At 41.3% G+C, this 19277-nt stretch overlaps 4 protein-coding genes across 11 annotated transcripts; 2 read left to right on the forward strand and 2 right to left on the reverse strand.

The window, feature by feature from the left end:
* The first annotated feature begins 1562 nt into the window (after nucleotides 1–1562).
* Nucleotides 1563–2544, forward strand: LOC116195461 (21 kDa protein-like). The gene has a single exon (XM_031524674.1). The coding sequence runs from the start codon at nucleotides 1657–1659 to the stop codon at nucleotides 2263–2265; it is 609 nt and encodes a 202-aa protein (XP_031380534.1). The 5' UTR covers nucleotides 1563–1656; the 3' UTR covers nucleotides 2266–2544.
* Nucleotides 2545–6175: 3631 nt separating this feature from the next.
* Nucleotides 6176–9614, forward strand: LOC116195460 (probable pectinesterase/pectinesterase inhibitor 59). The gene is made up of 3 exons (XM_031524673.1): nucleotides 6176–6896; nucleotides 7086–7755; nucleotides 8841–9614. The coding sequence occupies exons 1-3, from the start codon at nucleotides 6627–6629 to the stop codon at nucleotides 9533–9535; spliced, it is 1635 nt and encodes a 544-aa protein (XP_031380533.1). The 5' UTR covers nucleotides 6176–6626; the 3' UTR covers nucleotides 9536–9614.
* A 284-nt stretch (nucleotides 9615–9898) lies between these two features.
* Nucleotides 9899–14234, reverse strand: LOC116195459 (pentatricopeptide repeat-containing protein At5g62370). 7 transcript variants are annotated; one of them, XM_031524672.1, is made up of 5 exons: nucleotides 11609–14234; nucleotides 10818–11503; nucleotides 10657–10728; nucleotides 10115–10209; nucleotides 9899–9992 (listed from the first exon to the last, which is right to left on the reverse strand). In XM_031524672.1, the coding sequence occupies exons 1-2, from the start codon at nucleotides 13926–13928 to the stop codon at nucleotides 10953–10955; spliced, it is 2871 nt and encodes a 956-aa protein (XP_031380532.1). In that variant the 5' UTR covers nucleotides 13929–14234; the 3' UTR covers nucleotides 9899–9992; nucleotides 10115–10209; nucleotides 10657–10728; nucleotides 10818–10952. The 7 variants fall into 7 exon arrangements, with proteins under 7 accessions (XP_031380532.1, XP_031380530.1, XP_031380525.1 ...); XM_031524670.1 differs by having other exon boundaries at nucleotides 10115–10185; nucleotides 10818–14230; XM_031524665.1 differs by having other exon boundaries at nucleotides 10818–14230.
* A 585-nt stretch (nucleotides 14235–14819) lies between these two features.
* LOC116197809 (monocopper oxidase-like protein SKS1) lies at nucleotides 14820–18983 on the reverse strand. Of its 2 annotated transcripts, XM_031528060.1 has the most exons (10): nucleotides 18628–18983; nucleotides 17893–18002; nucleotides 17705–17801; nucleotides 17531–17584; nucleotides 17299–17437; nucleotides 16537–16903; nucleotides 15886–16251; nucleotides 15719–15797; nucleotides 15344–15543; nucleotides 14820–15232 (listed from the first exon to the last, which is right to left on the reverse strand). In XM_031528060.1, the coding sequence occupies exons 1-10, from the start codon at nucleotides 18769–18771 to the stop codon at nucleotides 15130–15132; spliced, it is 1659 nt and encodes a 552-aa protein (XP_031383920.1). In that variant the 5' UTR covers nucleotides 18772–18983; the 3' UTR covers nucleotides 14820–15129. The 2 variants fall into 2 exon arrangements, with proteins under 2 accessions (XP_031383920.1, XP_031383919.1); XM_031528059.1 differs by having other exon boundaries at nucleotides 17531–17801.
* Between the last annotated feature and the right edge of the window lie 294 nt (nucleotides 18984–19277).

Here is a 19277-nt window from a genome sequence, read left to right on the forward strand (position 1 = left end):
TTCAGACTGAATGGAAATTCCCGTGCCTTTCCTTCTAGTCTCCTCATTAAATAAACTGTCTGTCACCGTAGCCAACGATAGCTTCCCGTTTGGCGCAGAATTGCTTAATGCAACCACGAGTGTGTCCCAATTATCCGGTAGAGTCCCTAAAAGTAGACAAGCCTGCAACTCATCGGGTAATATTATCTCCAGGTTCGTCAACTGGTTAATAATATCCTGGAAATTACTCATGTGCGCAGCCATATCACCTCCATCCTGAAAACGAAGATGAACCAGCTTCTTCACGAGGAATGCTTTATTTTGCGGTGTCTTCCTCGCATAGAGATTTGTCAATTTATCCCACAAAGCTTTTGCATTTGTCTCCTGAGCAACATGATGATAAATACTATTGTCTATCCACTGCCGAATCAAACCAATAGTCTTCCGATTTGTGCGTTCCCAAGCCTTGTCATCCTTATCTTTGGGTTTCGCGGAATCCCCTTCAATAGGATCGTACAAATCCCTGCAAAATAGAAGATCCTCCATCCGAGACTTCCATATAGAGTAGTTGGTTGCATTCAACTTGAACATAGATCCTGTAGACTCCTCCATCTCGAAAACACCGAAAAAACTCAAACTTCTCTAACCCGAAGCTCTGATACCACTTGTTGGGGATAGGGATGTACTCAACCAAACAATAACGCAGCGATTAATCTTCCTCCCCTTCTAGTGTAATCGAGATAGGAACTAATCAAATCAACCAACAAGCAGTAAAGTAAAACAACACCAAGAATTTTACGTGGAAAACCCCAATGTGGGGAAAAACCACGGGACCAACTCCGAATCAACGATCCACTATGAAGGTTATACAATGTCTTTCATCAAGGGTAAACCCTTGGATCACCAAACTCAAGAGAAACACTCTCTTGGATCACCCAAATACTAAATTCGTCACCCACACCGGGTGGTTCACAAAATCAGCTGAAACAGCACCTACAGAGCTCGAATAGAAATTCTGACCGTTCAGAAGTTAGCCCCACGTGTTGTGAAGCTGCTGTCAAAATTTCGTCCCAATCGGAGTTCGTTTGATATCCCGATCGAGGTTTGATCTCCAGCTGCGCGCTGCCCCTGCTCTTCGAATTCTGCTGTCTGCTCTTCCCTGGTTTTGTGCTGCTATGCTGCTGCACTTCTGCCGCTCTACTCTAATCTGCAGCTGTTCTGCTGCTATTTATACCTCAGCTGATTTGCTGAAACAAAAACCCTAATAAAATGGGTTCTTGGGCCTATTAAAGCCCGATAAAAGCCCAATACAATTTGAGCCCAACTTCCTCCAAATTGGAGGGATACCCAACATTAATTAAGGATGTTGCTCCACTTGATGTACGTTCCTGAGAATCCTAGTCATCAACTACAACTAGTAGTTCACTTCACATAAGACGCTCCCACTAGATCGTATTGTATATATCATCCACGGTAGCGTTAGTTTTTGGAAGATAATATCTAATCTATGATAATAATACAAGCATTAATTACTCCGAAATATCACAAACTATTTTTGCCCTGCCTATAAATTGGGCGCCCCTCCTTGCTTCTTTCATCAAGCCAAATTATCTCCTCCAAGAGAGAGAAAGATTAAAGAGAAGAGGGAGGAAGATTAGTTGGTTTGGTTAGAGAGAGATGGAAGGGCCAAGTACTTCTAGGAACAGTTTAGCCGCAGCCCTTGTTTTTCTCCTAGCATTATTTTCCTACAGTACAACCTTAGTTGTTCGGGCGGAAACAAGGTTCAACACCGAGTTCATAAGAACATCGTGCAGCAAAACAACTTACCCTAGGCTCTGCTTCAGCTCCCTATCGAGGCACGCCAGCCTCATTCAAACAAGCCCGAAGCTCCTCGCAGGAGCTGCTCTCAATGGGACCTTGGATGCTACCCGCTCTACATCAGGTATGATGCTAAAGCTGTCTCGAACCCTAGGGATGACAGCCAGACAGATCGGGGCCATGAAGGACTGCGTCGAGGAGCTCGCTGATTCAGTGGAGGAGCTCCGGAGGTCCATTGCGGAAATGAGCCGGCTGAGGAGAACTTCTGACTTCGGCCTCGTGATGAACGACATAGAGACATGGGTGAGTGCTGCCTTAACAGATGAGACTACGTGCTCCGACGGGTTTGCTGGAAAGGCGATGAACAGTAAAGTGAAGAATGCTGTGAGAGGCCAGATTTTAACCGTTGCACATCTTACTAGCAATGCTCTGGCTTTGATCAATAGGTTCGCCGCTCTTAATGGTTAGATATATAAGAGCGCACTTCTGCTTGCACATCTTCTCTTCACCGGCACCGTGAAATTGTACCATACGATGCATATGTATATACACGCATATATGTCGGTTTTTCATAATTTCTCGGATATGATTGTGCCGGTTTGCTGTACTTTAATTAGGTTTGAGAAATTTGCATAGTAAGTTTAAGAAATTAGTATACGTAGTGATATAATATAAGCAGGCTTGGGTATCTCTCGTTAGACTCGATAATGAAACTGTAATTAATGTTGTTCGAAAAAGTTGGTCGAAGTTTGTCTCCGGTAACTGACAAGTTAAAGAACAATTGTTGACACCTGAGTCGTGATAACGACTCCCAAAGTTACTCTCGAAAGGGACGAGGACTGAATAAGCTAACCTGAAATTGTAAGATGATGGATATCCTAGAAACAACCATAATTAAGCTGAATATTCAGTAAACGTTTTTCATCCACTTGATTAAGTAACACCAAAAATTAGAATGCTTGAAGTGAGAAAATGATCCTACAGTGATCCTATAACTTTCTACTTAATTTTAAACATTCTAATTGGTTCTTACATAATCATCCACTCGTTGAATATTTTCTACGCATGCAGCCTTTTCACCGACAACAAGAGAACAATGAATCAATAATTACAAAACTGTACGTGCCGAATCAGGGCGTAGCAATACATGTGGAGAGCACTGCATGCAGAATGAGATTATGACCCCAAATATCGTGGGAGAATTGAGTCAAGGTGCTAAGAGTGCGTTTGGTTTCAGAGTTAAAGTAATTTTGATTTTAATTTTGATTTTGATTATGGAAAAGGACAAATAAGATGGTATTATAAATTTGACTTGAGAAGCGTGTGTTTTTGTTGTGTGGTGGGTAGAGTTAAAATCAAAATTATGATTCTAAAATTATTTCATCAAACCAAACAGGCCTGCTTTTATTTATTTAAGAAAAAGAAAACCAATTGGGGTGGGGGCTCCCCATTTTGACCTATATTAGACGAAAAACTTTAAGAGTGGCCTATATAAACTTGACTGCAAAGAGGAAAACGTATTTCCAAAGCTGGATACTCGGTGTTATCCAAGCAGTCATTATTATTCACCCTATCTACTACTCACTAGCTGGAGAGTAGTGCACCTGCTTGCACGCATCTAACGCACATCACCTTGGACTTGAGCGCCTCCTACGTACCCTAGAATCAAATCGCCTAATGCAAAATTAAAACACAATCCGCACCTAAAGATATATATATATTGGGCATTACTGTGCTATGACTAATCACATTACTTAAAAAGTTTTTGATTGATTAAGAAGGCGAACTGAGAAAATTAAAGCCCCAAATTCAATTCAACATCGATCGTCTCTGTCTGAACTAACGGGAATCAGAAAATGACATTGCGCTAGCTTTAAGAACAAAGATCAGAGCCAGAGCCAGAGCCAGAGCCAGAGGGGGCAAGGTAAAGCTGAGGTGGAGCCAAAGCCCAAGGAGCAGTCCCGTCCAGTCCAGGTCGCTAGAAGGTTAATAAGAGCAGATCATGTCCGTCCGAATCAAACGAAGTTGAGTTGCTATGACTAGACTAACAGAAGTAGCCCACTGAGCTTCTTCTCTGCAGTTTTTGTTTATAATTATAAAATCCCACGAGTAAAAGATGAAAAAATATCCATGAATTTATATAAAATTTATGTACCACAACTTATCAGCTTGAATTTTTAAGTAGATATGAGCCAAGTCCGTGTAAGCCTAATAGAAATTAATATGGTATCAAAGCCAATGTTACGTGTATGCATGCTTACGCGCGTGTGCGTACCCACACCATACCAGGCCCAGTATGTTGAGTGCAGCCAAAGTGCGCCTCGTGTTAGTCCCCCATCGCCCGAGCAAGGAAGAAGAGCCCGACTCGAGGTCAATTGTTGAGTGCGGGTGTTTAAGGGCACGTGAGAACGTGTAGGCAAAAAATAGATCACACGTTGCACGTGAGGGCGGGTATTGATGATATTAATCCCAAATAGAAAAGATGTATAAAAAATTCATTGGTTTATATAAGACTTTGGTACCACCACTTATCAGCTTGAACTTTTAAGTAGATATGGGCCCAGGACCGTGTAAACCCAATGAAAATTTAATACGGTATCAGAGCGGGCTACGTTTTTGCATACATGGACTCACATTATGCCGATCCAATATCGAGAGCAGCCAAAAAGAGTGCATCATGCTAGTCCCCCCTCGCCTGAGCAAGGAAGATGAGCCCGACTCGAGGTCAGTTGTTGAGGACGGGTGTTTAAGGGCACGTGACAACGTGTAGGCAGAAATAGATTACACGTTGCATGTGATGGCGGGTGTTGAGAATTACAAAATCCCACATGGAAAAGATAAAAGAATATCTATGGGTTTATACGTTGCATGTGAGGGCGGGTGTTGAAAATTACAAAATCCCACATGGAAAAAATAAAAGAATATCTATGTCTTTATATAAGACTTGTGTACCACCATTTATGAGCTTGAACTTTTAAGTGGATATGGGCACAAGTCAGTGTAAGTCTAATAAAAAATTAGTAGTTTTGACTGCACATACGAAACAACTACTTCCGACATCACCACTTCCCTCCCTCCCTCCCTCCACCCACCTCCCACAGGACAGCCTCCTTCATTTGTACAATTGTGTCTTCTCCGCCACCTCTCCTTGTTCCAAACTCACACCAGAAAACCTGCCAAAAATGGCGCAGGAAGGGAAGCAACTCATTCATAACAATAACATACACACGGAGACGGAGACGAGGTCAGAGGGAAGTTGAATTTGTTTCCTCGGGCCTAACAGAGGCCGGACGCCACGGGCCCAGATGCCCACAGTTGAGAGGCTCAGATAAGACAGCCCAGTAGATTTAGCCTTGTCAGCCCAGCGAAGGGTGGGCCGCTCTCGCTATCATCATATGAAGAAAGTAATTAACCGTAAAAGTCTAAAGAAAATCCTTATTAACTGGACAACTTTGACTTTTGACATATATATATATATATATATATATGAGGGTAAACACAAATACTCACGTTCCATGCCACCCCTTTTTGTTAATTTTGTGCCGTAAATCAACTATCCATTTTTTATCGTCACATGATACGTTAATTCACGTAATCCTACTAATTACCGTACTTTCTTTATCCGTTACTTGGCTTAATAGGCTTTCATTTTACTTAATTTGCTTGGAAATATACGATATGACGAGAAGGTTTAGATAATTACTTTTGCAAGAGCTCAGAGCCCTTCCATTACCGCACGTAATCCTTCAATGGGTAAATTATCCTGCAGGAGGGTTTATTCGCCTTCCGCATCAGACATGCTTTCCACCGCTCCTTCCCCTTAAAAAGTCAAATGTTTTATTTGCAGAAATCCCTTCTCTTTTTTCTCTCCCCCATAACTAAGCTGGACCTGGATGGATGCTTTAATTAGTAGATAATTAACGTAACGGAGAGATTAGCAATCACATGGGGCCACTTCACACCCCCCGGTCCCGTCCGTGTCTTCAGCTAAGGGCTGTTTGGTCACCTGCTTTTTGAGTGGGATTAAAGTGGCTTAACTCTTCGGAACCAAACTGTACGTTGTTGCTTAGTATTTACTCAAGACCCCATCTACACTCAACCAATTTTATACTTAATCCCTTATAAATAAATTCCCCAGTCCACCCCTTCAATTTTCAACGCGTCTTACTCTAAATAATATTGTTACGTACGTCTCAAGTCCACCCGTCGTATATTATTGTTTGGCATCTGCTTTGAACAATATCACATAATTTCCGGACTTTTTTTTTTCTCATTAATTTGACCTATATATATGATTGAAATGATTTCAAGATCGGCAGCAAGACAATGCAATTTGGCCAAGTTAGTAAGAAACTCTTCCCCTCTGTCTCTGCCTTCGGGCATTCTGATTTGCATTTATTCCAAGGAAGTAATGTAATGTTTGCTTGGGAAGGGCACCTCATGGTTGACATACCTACATATTTGCAATGTTTGTTCTCGTCACGTTTGCTGTTCACGTCAAGCTCGAAGTAAATTTATGCATGTATATTTTTGTGATTTATATATACATGTTACGCACTTATTCCATATATTAATTAGTAATATATACATACGTAAGTCCATTTTCAATGGCCTCGTGATGTTTCTCCATTTCCGCAGACATGGCCAGCCTATCACCTCAAGCTCCATCGCCCCAAATAAATGAAAGCTATATATCAAGGAATTAGGCATGTCAAACTGAGATTGGATCTTCTCTCAGCCTCAGCGATTAGTATAATACAGCTGCATGCATGAGAAAAAAAGCAAACTAGCTAGAGAGGGAAGCTTACATCCTGAGACCATACGAGATCATGACCAACATGAGATCACTATTAGTTGCATCTACAATTCTCTTCTTCTTCTTCTCCTCTTCTTGCTCCTTCGTGTTGTCAAGTAACGAGCCTGCTAGTGGCAGCGGCAGGGACATAAGCTGGTGGTGCAACACGACGCCCCATCCCGAGCCATGCAACTACTTCATGGAACATCGAAGCCCACACAGTTCCCCACCAAGAGATCGTACCAATTTCCGCCACATGATGGTGCAGGGAACCCTTAACCAAGCGTTCAACTCGCATATGCAGGTATATATATATAGATTGATACCTCATATGAATTCTCTTTCCCTGATATATTAATATTCAAGTATGGAAAGAAAAAGTATTAACTGTTTCAATAAAACTATAACTGTTTCGTTTCGTTTCCTTTTGATTAATTCTAATAATGAGGTTTCTATCGATATTGAATGTAAGAAGATGTATTTTCATCATCAGGTACAACAACTGGGATCAAAGTGCAACAACAGTAGTCAGGAAAAGTCCATCTGGTCGGATTGCTGCAAGCTATACGAGGACACCATCTTCCAGCTCAACCGGACCCTTGAAGGCATAGACAGTAGCAACCAAGGAATAAACTGCTCCAACTTTGATGTCCAAACTTGGCTCAGCACTGCACTCACGAACATCGAGATGTGTCAGCTAGGGTTTCAAGACCTAAACCTCACCGACTTCATATCCCCTGAGACGTCTAGCAATAACTTGTCCCAGCTTATTAGCAATAGTTTGGCCATCAATGGGGGAATGCTGACGTCGCCAGAAGAGACAGGTGCAAACACAACCGGAAGTGACGAGTTCCCAAGCTGGTTCTCAGTTCATGACAGGAAGCTGTTGCAATCTTCTGTAGTGAAGGCCAACATCGTGGTGGCTAAAGACGGATCAGGAAACTACCGAACCGTTCAGGCGGCTATTAACGTGGCAGCGAAGAGGAGATCGAAGAGTGCTAGATTCGTGATATATGTGAAGAGAGGAGTTTACACGGAGAACATAGAGGTGGGAATTGGCAACGATAATATAATGATGATTGGGGATGGAATGAGAAAAACTGTAATCACCGGGAGCCGAAGTGTTGGTGGAGGCTACACTACCTATAGTTCTGCAACCGCTGGTAATTTTTTCTCTCTCTGTTTTTTTTTTTTTTGGTAAACGGAACGATTTGTAATTAGAGTTGATTCAAGTGGTTCACCGCTTGTTGTCCTTAAGGTCTTTAGTTCAAGTCTTGTGAATGGATGAAATCCATACTAAGAGAATTTTACCTTTATTGACTCAACCCGACCCTACTTGAACTGAATTACTCGGACACATTAAATTTTCAGATATCATAGTCCAAATAATAATAATAATAATAATAATAATAATAATTTCACTACCTAGGTTTTTTTTTTTGGTTGGGGGGTGTGGGGTTGTGTGTTAAAATATGAGGACGAAAACCTTTGAAAAAGGACAGCATTAGCAGGATTCATGGCCCAAAAATAAAAATAAAAAAATCAGACAGATTCAGTTCATTGCATAACTATGAAGAAAAGGCCATATCAGTGCATCAGCGTAGGGAGTGCTCTTTTAAAAAAAGAAAAAAGAAAAAAAGTCTTCTGGACAAAGCAAGTTACTTAATTGTTGCTTCATTTGCCAAATCATATTTGGTCATTGCTCTTTTCTTTAATCAATTTTTCTTTGCTGTATTTCAACAAAGAGAATATAAGAAAAATCTTTAGAAAAGAAAAATGGGTTACCTAGGATGAATATCATACTTCACTGCTTTCAAATTATTCTTCAATTTATTGATTAATTTTGTAATTGGTTTCCATTACATTATTATAACGTTATTTTACATACTTACAGGAAAGAAAATGCTTAAAATATATATTCTATTAAAAAAATTGGCGATATCAACTTAGAAAATTTGCGAACTCGTTGAATATATCACCGTAGATCAGAATATGGCTCTTCCTCTTATTATAGTGAGTTTTTGTTTTAACGGTGATTTGACTTTTTTTTCTAAATATATTTTTTGAAATATTTTTATGATGATGTAGCAGATGCCATGTGAGTCCTTACCTCTTTCTTTTAATTTTAATGAATTAATATTTGCATTACTGAAATTTACCATGTGACGGTAACATAAGTTGCCAGGAGACATTTATGTTATTGAGACATTCAAGTAATTCCATTTGACGAGATGCTCCCCTTTCTCAGGAATCGATGGCCTGAAGTTCATTGCTCGGGGCATTACATTCAGGAACACAGCCGGCCCACGTAAGGGACAGGCAGTTGCACTTAGGTCGGCCTCCGATCTATCCGTGTTCTACCGATGTGCCTTTGTGGGGTACCAAGATACCCTCTTCGTCCTCTCACAGCGACAGTTCTACAAGCAGTCTTACATCTACGGCACCATTGACTTCATCTTTGGTAATGCAGCGGTTGTCTTCCAGAGCTGCATCATCTATGCTAGGTTACCTACACACGGCCAAGCAAACGTGATAACCGCGCAAGGTCGAAACGACCCTTATCAGAACACCGGAATCTCTTTCCACAGTTGCCAAATCCTAGCTGCTCCGGACTTGTCACCTTCAATCAAAACCGTCAAGACATACCTAGGAAGGCCATGGATGCAGTACTCGAGGACGGTGTACATGAAGAGCTATCTTGGGGCTTTAGTGAGTCCTCTCGGTTGGTCCACATGGGATGGCTCTAAATATGCCCTTAACACATTGTACTACGGAGAGTACAAAAATTATGGGCCGGCTGCATCGACCAGATACAGAGTGAAGTGGAAAGGCTACCATGTCATAACAAGCACAAGTGAAGCTTCACGCTTCACTGTGGGCACCTTCATAGCTGGCAAGTCCTGGCTTCCCGCAACAGGCGTGCCATTTACTGCAGGAATCTGATCCCATATATGTTAGACCTGAAGAATTCAATTTATTAACAATATTCTTTTCCAATGAAATCATGACATACTATTTTTCACCGTGCTCTAGTATCTTGGGAAAGTAGAAGAAGATATGAATATATTAGCTAAAATCATATGTTAGACAAAGATATGAATCTTACGCACAACATCCATATGTTAGACCGGCTAATTCTGCTGATTTTATATACAAATCACTTCACTTTGTGAGACAGTTTGAGGTGAACAAATGATCCTAGCATTAACAGGATAGGCCTTCGACTATGAGCCTTTCCCTTAATACACATATTAATGAGCTCTATGAAACGTACTGATATGAACAAGTATACCTCACAATAATGGGGTAGATCTTGGACTATGAGCCTTTCCCTTGTCCATTCTATGAAAAGGAATGCAGCAGGAGAAGACTATTCACATCAGTAGTGACAGGGCATACCCTGCATAATTTGAAGCACACGTTATTGAATGGAGACCAAGTTCTGCTATAGAAGCACTATGTATGCAACAGAGAATGAGAATATCATAAAATAAGAAGAGAAACTCATCCAAGAAATCTGACCTGCCTTAGTTACATCCCCTATTCATCAACTTTGAGGAGCTGCAGAGTCCACTTCGTACTTGGGTTTGTACCTGCCAGTACCCAATGCACTGAGCCTGCATCAATTATCTCTAGTTAAAAATATTAATTAGTTAATGAAGAACGAAAAGGAGCAACAAAAGTTATGGAAGAGAGAGAGGAGGAATGAAAGCAATACCTAAGTCTTATCAACAATAAATCTTCTCAATTGTCAAGATAAGTTTTATTACTTACCATATGAGGAAGGAAAAAAAAAACCTAAAACAAACATAAAAATTCAGTGGAACTACTCTCTAGATGTCAAATCACATGATGTTTTTTAAGATCATGGATAAATTTGCATGAATTGATCAATGAAGTTAGGCAACGATACATGTTTCCTCATCGTATAAATGCAAGTGATCACAATTCCAGAGAGACTCTTTCAGTTCATAGTCTCAAATAAACAAACTATCATGGATCTAAATGGTCATCATATATTTATAGCTTAGTACAGAACAAGGTCAAAAGAAAAGAAGAAGTACCAGATAGTCCATGCAGGAAACACAACTATTCTTTGAAAAACCAGAGTCCACAATTGAAGACTCGGTCATTTCCTGTTAAAGATTGCTAATACTCTTCAACAAACACATGACATCTCTATCAACAAACTGCAATTTCAATGGAAAAGAGTCGGAGAACAAACCTTCATAAAAGACCTTTATAAAAGGATGTGCTTTGTCAAGGTCGGCCTCGAGATTTTTGCAGCTTCTCAGAGAAAATTTCCACCTTAACAAGCAAGCACGTTTTTGGCTTCATTAAAGACCAAGTGAGAATTTTTTTATCCACCTCCTCGTCCATAACCCGACTCAACCATGAACCTCTCCACTTCCTTATTCATAGACTTTCCTTTCTTGATCAAGAAATCATATACTATCTGAGCCTCACCCATCATTCCATCTCTGCACAAGTTATAAAGCAACCAACTCCGAGTTTTATGGTTGGGGATGCACCTAATAGAGATCATCTCTTCAAACACTCTGAATGCCTCAATGTTCATATCAGTCACACACAGATTCCTCAGCAGCATCTCATAGGAGGATTTGCTCGGAAAGAAGCCCCTCTTCTGTAGTGCAAGAGAGAGAGAAAGTGCATCCACTAACCTCTTTGATCTACAAAGACCCTTTATCAGAGTATTGCACGCGATTCTATCAGGAGAACAACCTTCAGCATTCATCTGGTTGAAGACGCTCACTGCATGATCAATTTCTCCTCTGCAAATGTGCCCATCTATTAGAACAGTGAATGTCACCTGATTGGGAGATATTCCCTCTCTTTGCATCAAGTCAAGATGATTGTACGCTTCCTCCATCATATTCGCTCTACAGAATCCTGAGATTAAGCCATTAAATAGGTACAGGTTGGGCATGAACTCGTTATCTTTTACTTTCTCCAACAGTTTCAATGCAAAGGACTTCATTTCTTTGGGACAATTACCAGGAATTCTCAAGAAACTCGGGTCAGGAGCAGAACTCCTGTGCTGAAGCAAATAAAACAGCATGTCTCTTGCCCTTGCCGATGTCTTATTTACGAATTTCCACCTTTTCCTTATGCCAGTTATGTGTTTACATACCCCACTACAGAGAACGATATAAGTTATGAGGTCAGACTCAATCTGGTTCCTGCCCATCAAATCGACTATCCTCAAGGCGAATTCAAATTCCCCTACCCTCAAGAAGTGATCGATGAAAGAGGTGTAGAGCACTTTGTTTGGCTCGAGGCCTTCTACAATCATCTGATCAAGGTAATGGCATCCCTCCACCGTCATATTCTTCTTCACCAAGCCACTTATCAGAGCTGTATAGGAATATGAACTAGGGCGAATAGAATATTCCACCATCTTATCAAACAGTTCACCTGCTTCACGAAGTCTCCCACTCCTCACATATGCATTTATCATTGTCATGAACACAATCTCATCGGGGTCCAGGCCAGCCTCGAGCATACTCTTGAACAAGTCTTCGGCCTCAAAGACCCTTTTATTTCTGCCTAAGCATCCTATCAAGGCATCATAAATGGCGACATCAGGCTTCAGGCCCCTCTCACTCATTTGGTCTAAGACACTGAAGGCTGAATCCAAGTTCCCTTGCTTGCAGAGCTCACTTATCAGTATCAAGTAGGTGTGTAAATCGGGAAGAATGCCCTTGTTCTGCATGAGGCAAACCAAGGACTCGGCATCCTCAAAGAGACCCTTTTGACACAAGCACTTTATCAGAGAATTATATGTGAACAAAAGAGGCTGGGCACCAACAGTGATCATCTTGTCCCAGAAAAGTAAAGCAGTGTCGATCTCCCCGGACTCACAAAGGGCACTTATGCAGATCCCAAATGCAATACTAGCTAACTTCAGGTCCTTCCTTGTAATTTCCCCCAGCAAAGACTTGATATTGTGCCTCAAATCCTCGAGAGGCTCAAGAGGGTCACATTTGCATCCATTCACAGCAATGGCCTGCAACATCACTAGGGCAAGTTGAATCTCCTTTCCCTTAGGGCAAATCCTCATTAGGATGAGAAATAGGAGATGGTCAGGTAAAATTCCACTGTCCAACATATTTTTCCACAAGTCACCTGCTTCTGATAACCTGTTCGCCTTATATAGCGCAGATATCAAAACTGTGTAAGATTGGACACATGATGATAAGTTGGAACTGACCATGTTATCAAGCAAAGTTAATGCAGAATCCACCTCCCCTTCCTTGCAGTAGTTGCAAATCATGATATGATGAGTCACTGCATTTGGAACAATCTTCAAGTTCACCATTTGGTTGTACAGTGCCCAGCCTTTATCAAATAGGCCCCGCTTCCAAAACCCGTCAATCAATGTGTTATACGTGTAAATATCTGGCTCACATCCCACTTTCAACATTTTCAGAAAAACCCGAGTCGCCATCTTCATCATCCTAGCCTTGCCGTACTTATATATCAGATATGTATGCATCTTCCTATCTACAAAAAACCCTTCGGACTCCATTTCTCCCGATAGTAACTCAGCATCAATAACCCGGCCTCTCTTAGAGAGACCATAAAACAAAGACTTGTACTGTCTGAGGGTAGCGCGGAAGCCCCTCTGACGCATTATATCAAACACTTCAAATGCTTCATCGAAGTACTCCTTAGAGCATAGCCTATCTATCAACGAGTTATAGTACCAAAGCCCCATGCGAATCCCCAAACTGGTGATCCCCATAAAGTAGTCAAACGCCTCCAAAACCATCCCTTGAACACAAAACTCCCTGAGAATCGCATTACAGGCAGCCGCAGTAGGAACAGAGTCCAAAGCAATGATCCTATCAAAATGGGCCCTCGCCTCCTCAATTTTACCCAACCGACAGAAGCAAACCACCATAGAATTCAACATACACATATTAGGATCGACACCCGTTGCAATGATATTATCAAGGTAGAGGGCTTCGGCGAGTCGGGGCTCACCGTACCTCACCAGCTTCTGTATGAGAGCACCGTAGCCATTCAAATCGAGGGGCAATCCGCGACTGGCGACGAAATCTACAGCTGAAACTGCTTCGGACAACGAACGGGATTTAGAGATCATTTGTCGAGTCAGGATCTGAGCGGACGGAAACAGACCCCTTAGAATCAACTGGTCTACCAATGAGAGGCAAAGGGAATTATGGTCGCTGAGGACAGTGTCATCGGAAAGTGAAGGAGGAGGGTCTAAATCTAATGGAATTGTACAGGTTGTAATTGCCTTGCGCTTCCTAAACAGCAGAGAGCAAGCACGATTCCCTATTTTGAGCATATCAGAAGCAATTTACAAACTTCAAGAAAGGATTTAGTCTCCTTGGCGGTGAGAAGATTGCCCAGAAGAACACCTAAGCAACAGTTGAAGAGAAATGGACAACGCTAGCAAAGGATATATGGTCGGCAATGGAGCTTGGAAAGGGGGGCGAGCCTCCGACCAGACGGAGAAAGAGGCATCTAAAACCCTCTGCTGGGAGATGAGGTTTTAGGAACACCAGACGGTACACTTACAAGTAACGGAAGCACTGTTCCTTGTTTTGGTCTACGAATGTTTGGTTTTTTTTTTTTTTTCCTCGCGCAGTCCCTTCAGTTGAAGTTCTTTTCCCATCAAGGCTTCAACTTCTATAGGTATGAAAAAATATAGCTCTCATAACTTTCCAATAGTTTTATTTCCATAGCTTGATAATTGGAATGATTTTATTGCTAATAAGTTAGTTCGATAGTACTTCCTGCAATGGGCTATTGATAGCTATGATCGATCGCTCTCGTGATCTATTTTAAATCAAGTACATATGGAGAAATTATCTTCACCTCGATGAATAAGGCATGGGATAGCTGCTAAATTATCAGTTTAAGCTCTTTCAACCAATGAAATGAATCTCTTGGTTAGTCGGGATTTTAAAGCATTGGGGTTGTGTAGAACTCAAAGAAGCTAAATCTATATCGCAATCGAATTATTATAACAATTATTAACAATACTATGATGATAGTGAATCCCATTCACAAAACAGGACGGCAATTTTTCATTTCCGAGAGGTCGGCACTTTCGGTTTACCAATTATGTGGTCCGACAAGTAACACGTAGAACAGAGAGCTGGATGAAGCACTCTCTCGACTCGAGCAAGGAAAATTCACAGAATAAGAGGAAGAGAGAGGAACGGTTAACAGATGATAGAATGTTTAGGCACCGTCAGTATGTTGTTACCTTTTCAACTACGCACAAGAATATGATGAATTCCCCGTCAGCTAAAAGTTACAACCAAATTACATTTGACGACACTCCACCCCAACAAAAAATACAATTTCAGACAATCAAAAGTGTCTCTTACACTGTAAAAGCTTTAAGAAAAAGAATCTCAAAACCTCTAAAGCCTGTCTAATTACACTTCCTGTAGCTGTAAAACAACTCACTGTGACCGTCAACTTGGAAACAATACACTTCCATTAAATCTTGCAATCTTCGACCGTCAATGAGACCATCAGCAGAAAACGAGAGAAGAAGCTAAGAGTGCCGTCAGAACTGTCAAGAACAGCCTTCTTTTCCCAGGTATGAGGGGGCTTGCCGATGAGTGCTTTTGAGGCCTGAAGGAAAATCATAGGGGAAATTTTTTTTTTAAAAAAAAAAGTGAAGTGGGTCACGAATCGTTCAATTTTGACAGAGACAGAGACGGAGAGAAAGGGGAATGGCCATACTTCTGCAACTCTTCAAGGGCTCCACAGTAAAGAACATTGTCGGGTGGTGTCATCTCCGTTTTACCATTTTCTTCAGGATTGACGATTCTCATGTAAGTCTCTTGCCCAAGATACCACCTATCAAGGTTCTCTGCTCTAATATTCCACACTCCAGGATTGTCAAGGGATATAAAGATTGCGGTCCAAGCACCAGGATAAACCTTTACATGAAATATGGAAAAGTTTAATGTCCAACTCAATCTGAAGTCAGCATGATAACTCTCCCAAAAATCATACTCAACAACGTCCCAGCAAATGAGCAAGAAATTTGTACTCACTCAAGATGCAATGCTCTAGTGCACATTAATAGCATAAACGACGTAAGAAGAGACTGACCTGTATCGTGGCCCGTGAAATTGCATCCCATCTGTTGTAGGAACCTCTGCTGTTTTCAGTCCAGTCACCATAGTCCATCCTGCATTAGGTAATCAATAATAATATTTTAAATTAAAAGCCACAAGAATATGTATTGAGGTAGGAAATAAAGTCAAATGAAAGCTTACCCAACCAAAAAACAGGAGTAACCATCTACATGAAAGCTCTGCATTATGGTGTCATTGTTCTGAAAAACGACTTCAATAAATCCCTTATATGTACCATTGATCAAAGATATGTCGGTCTTGGGTGGGCGATCAAGTGGCTTACTCGGAAAGTCCAGCTTATACACTCCCTTCACTTTATGCTGATCAGCAAGCCTAACTGGTGTGGTCAGATTCTGGAATGAAATACCATTAAGCGTGGCTCTCAGTTTCCCACCAATCCTCAACGGTGGCACAGTCTTTAACAGGTATGTATCCGTCACATTGATCGAACCATAGTGAAAAGAGCCCTGAGGGTTTGGTCGAGCCCCGCTTGCAGTCACATTTAGCCTAGCCATCGATGAGACCAAAAACAAGATAAGAACTCAAGAAGAAAAGAATTCTAGCAAGTATCTTCGATCGAATGCTCTTGTAGAGTTAGTGAAGGTATTCCAATTAGTCAATGAGATATCAAATAAATACTTATTGGAGGGGGGAAAACGATATAAATCGATAGTTTGTTGGAACTAGATAGACAAACTAACTGGAAGGAACATAATCAACCTTTTGAGTTATGAAGAGAAGATACATGGATAAATCAAGTGAACAGCGCAAAGTCGCATCATGAAGGTATACCTGATGGATTTTGCTTGATTCATAGACAGTGTCTTGTCATAGACGTCATTGGGTGGGTCAGGTAGAGGACCGCTCGCAGGTCCTTTTGAATTAGAGTAGTGTAAGATAGCAACACCAGTAACTCTCTGCCAAAGTGATTCATTAACAAACCTTGCACTTGCCGCAATGTAGTAGTCACTACTTGCATTTTGATCCATCGTAACTAAAAAGGAGTATGACTGTCCAATATGAATATCCAAGCATGTGTAGTTTTGCTGCACAGTATAATGACCTTCTGTTTCCACTAAAAGTAGGTTATGATTCTGAATTCTAAAGTTCAGACTAGTCGAGGTTCCAACGTTGTGCACTCGGAATCGATAAGTTTTCCCTGCAAAACAGCCATCCAGTTAAAGTATTTCTCAATATTAAAAGAAAAAAAAAATATGCACAGAGCAAGCATCTATGGATCAAATGGTTAAACATAATGTTAGAGATTTAACATGCCAATAGTGAAAATCCACACTCCAGCATGGGAAATACAGGTTTTCGCATGGATATGTATTGCCTTGCTTGATGGCAAGCAAGTTTGTAATCTCAAATAAAGGAGTAGAAAGGCAGTCTTAAAATTTGAACTTACCACAACATATTTCAGCAATACTGGACTAATTCTATGGCACCATGGCTGACACAACCAATTTAGCTATTTTCATTTAGACAATGAGCTAATATTGAAGTGTGAGATAGATATAAGACGAGCTGTCGTATTAGAACATAGAGACTAACCTGGTTCAACATTTACAGTTTCATATGCTATGCCATCCGGCACAAGTGAGGTATTGTATCTGAAAGGCCCCCTTCCATTGATGAGAACACCGTCTGGCATTCCAAGATCTTTTCCAGCATCAAGTGCAGCCCTCAGTGCCTGAAAAAGAGAAACCACTTTTACTTCTTTCCATCAGACTCAAATCAAGCTTCCACAAGAAGATACCAGCTGCACTAAAGATTAATAACTAACCGTGTGATTCCGAGTGTACCAGTCGCCAATTATTAATGTAATATCCCCATCTGGCTGTCCGAAAGGAATGGGGATAATATCCCTGTTATTGATGATTACGGGGCCGAAGCCACCTGAAGCTCTCTGTAAATTGAGAGATGGAAAGTAGAAGTAGCTACCAATCTGATCCTTCACCTGAAACTCATAAGTCCAGTTCCACTTTGAAGGGATTGGACAATTGGTGCCGAGAACACCATCCTGCCACGAATCCTTCCTCATTTCAATCCCAGGCCTGTTACAACATGGAACCAATAGTGCAGGTTTACATCGAAATGCAGAATAACAGACAGCACAAAAAACAGTGGACTCCTCATCAGACTTACCATGTCAGGAGGAGGGGTTCATCTAGGTCATTGTGGACATTTACAACAACATTGTAATTAGTAGTGGCGTTAAGAAGAGGCCCAGGAAACTTGCCATTAACGGCTATAACCTGCGACCGAAAATGTGAATGCATGAGATTCATTTAGCCTTTGAATGCTTCAACAACAGCACTAGGTAATCATTTTGTGCGATTCACCAGCCAATGGATGATTTTCACGAGCATCCAATCAATAAAATGTAAGTTGAATCAATCACGTGCGGTGAAAAAGAAAAACGGAAACAGAAACTACCACCTATGTATATAAGCCCTTTCACGAAATTGACCATTACTACAGAAAGGCCCACACATTCTCGAAGTTTCAACCATGGCAGGCAGATCCAACAATCACATAAAAGAGTTCCTCTGAGGAAGAGCAAACCCAGCACCGCAATTAGCAACACATAGCTTCGCTCGGGACGTGATATACCGCTAGCTGACTACACATATTAACAATTAATATCTAAAACGACAACAGTTTCATGACTACAAGTCTCGGTTGCAGTCTTAAGCCTCTAAGTCCAGCCGATTGAAGAAAATCAAAATTGACGTTTTCCGGTGAAAAGTAACAGAACATTCGTCCTGTATCGATTGCATAGTAGATGGGCATCCCTCTATCTCTCTCTGTTTCAAGTTTTGCACCCGCAGCAACATAGATAAACAACAGTGGAGCGAGCGAGGGAGGGGGGAGAGGGACCTGTTGAGCAACACCGAGGGGCGAAGCAGTTATGTAGGTGAGCTTAAAATCGTAGAAGACGTAAGGATCAGCAGCAAGAGAGAGGCTCGAGAGCAGGGCAATGTGAATGACATAGAACACGGGCAGCCGAAGCAGAGCGGCCATTGAGTGAATCAATCAATTCAACGAAGCTATTGGACGCAATGTGAAACTGTTTCTCTCGCTCTGGGCTGTGGACTTCACATTATCAGCGAAGGAAGCAACACAAAGCACTACCAGTGTGAAGAGAGAGAGAGAGAGAATAGAGAGCGAGAGGAGGGTGGTTTTAGTTGGGTTGCTTGACTTCGTTAGAAAGAAGAAGGGGGAGGAGGAAGCGGTATTTGGCTCAGTTTTATGGGGAGACTCAAAGGTTGAGGGCTACGGGTCACCGGCTACACCTGTTGGGGCATTGTGTTGATGGTTTTTTTTTTATTTCCCTTTTTTCTTTTCTTATCTTTTTATAGTGTTTTATTTTCTTTTTTTTTTACTCTTATCTTTTTCTTCTTCTCGTTGATTAATCGTGGTGCATTCCCTATGGAGAATTGTTAGGATATGCCAACCACTAGGGAGCAGCTAAATACCTAGTGAACATGCCTTATTTCCTGTATAGAAATTAAAAATATTGCCATGTA

This window comes from Punica granatum, chromosome 2, assembly GCF_007655135.1.
Source record: "Punica granatum isolate Tunisia-2019 chromosome 2, ASM765513v2, whole genome shotgun sequence".
NCBI classification, from domain to species: Eukaryota; Viridiplantae; Streptophyta; class Magnoliopsida; order Myrtales; family Lythraceae; genus Punica; species Punica granatum.

What these genes read in the sequence shown, in the direction of transcription:
- LOC116195461 (XM_031524674.1), top strand. Translation starts at nt 1,657, where the DNA reads ATGGAAGGGCCAAGTACTTCTAGGAACAGTTTAGCCGCAGCCCTTGTT.
- LOC116195460 (XM_031524673.1), top strand. Translation starts at nt 6,627, where the DNA reads ATGACCAACATGAGATCACTATTAGTTGCATCTACAATTCTCTTCTTC. An exon ending in CGTTCAACTCGCATATGCAG is followed by an intron (nt 6,897 to 7,085) that starts GTATATATATAT and finishes TTTCATCATCAG; the next exon opens with GTACAACAACTGGGATCAAA. An exon ending in CTATAGTTCTGCAACCGCTG is followed by an intron (nt 7,756 to 8,840) that starts GTAATTTTTTCT and finishes CCCCTTTCTCAG; the next exon opens with GAATCGATGGCCTGAAGTTC.
- LOC116195459 (XM_031524671.1), bottom strand. Translation starts at nt 13,928, where the DNA reads ATGCTCAAAATAGGGAATCGTGCTTGCTCTCTGCTGTTTAGGAAGCGC.
- LOC116197809 (XM_031528059.1), bottom strand. Translation starts at nt 18,771, where the DNA reads ATGGCCGCTCTGCTTCGGCTGCCCGTGTTCTATGTCATTCACATTGCC. An exon ending in TTTCACGGGCCACGATACAG is followed by an intron (nt 15,544 to 15,718) that starts GTCAGTCTCTTC and finishes TTTCATGTAAAG; the next exon opens with GTTTATCCTGGTGCTTGGAC. An exon ending in GCCCTTGAAGAGTTGCAGAA is followed by an intron (nt 15,233 to 15,343) that starts GTATGGCCATTC and finishes ATTTTCCTTCAG; the next exon opens with GCCTCAAAAGCACTCATCGG.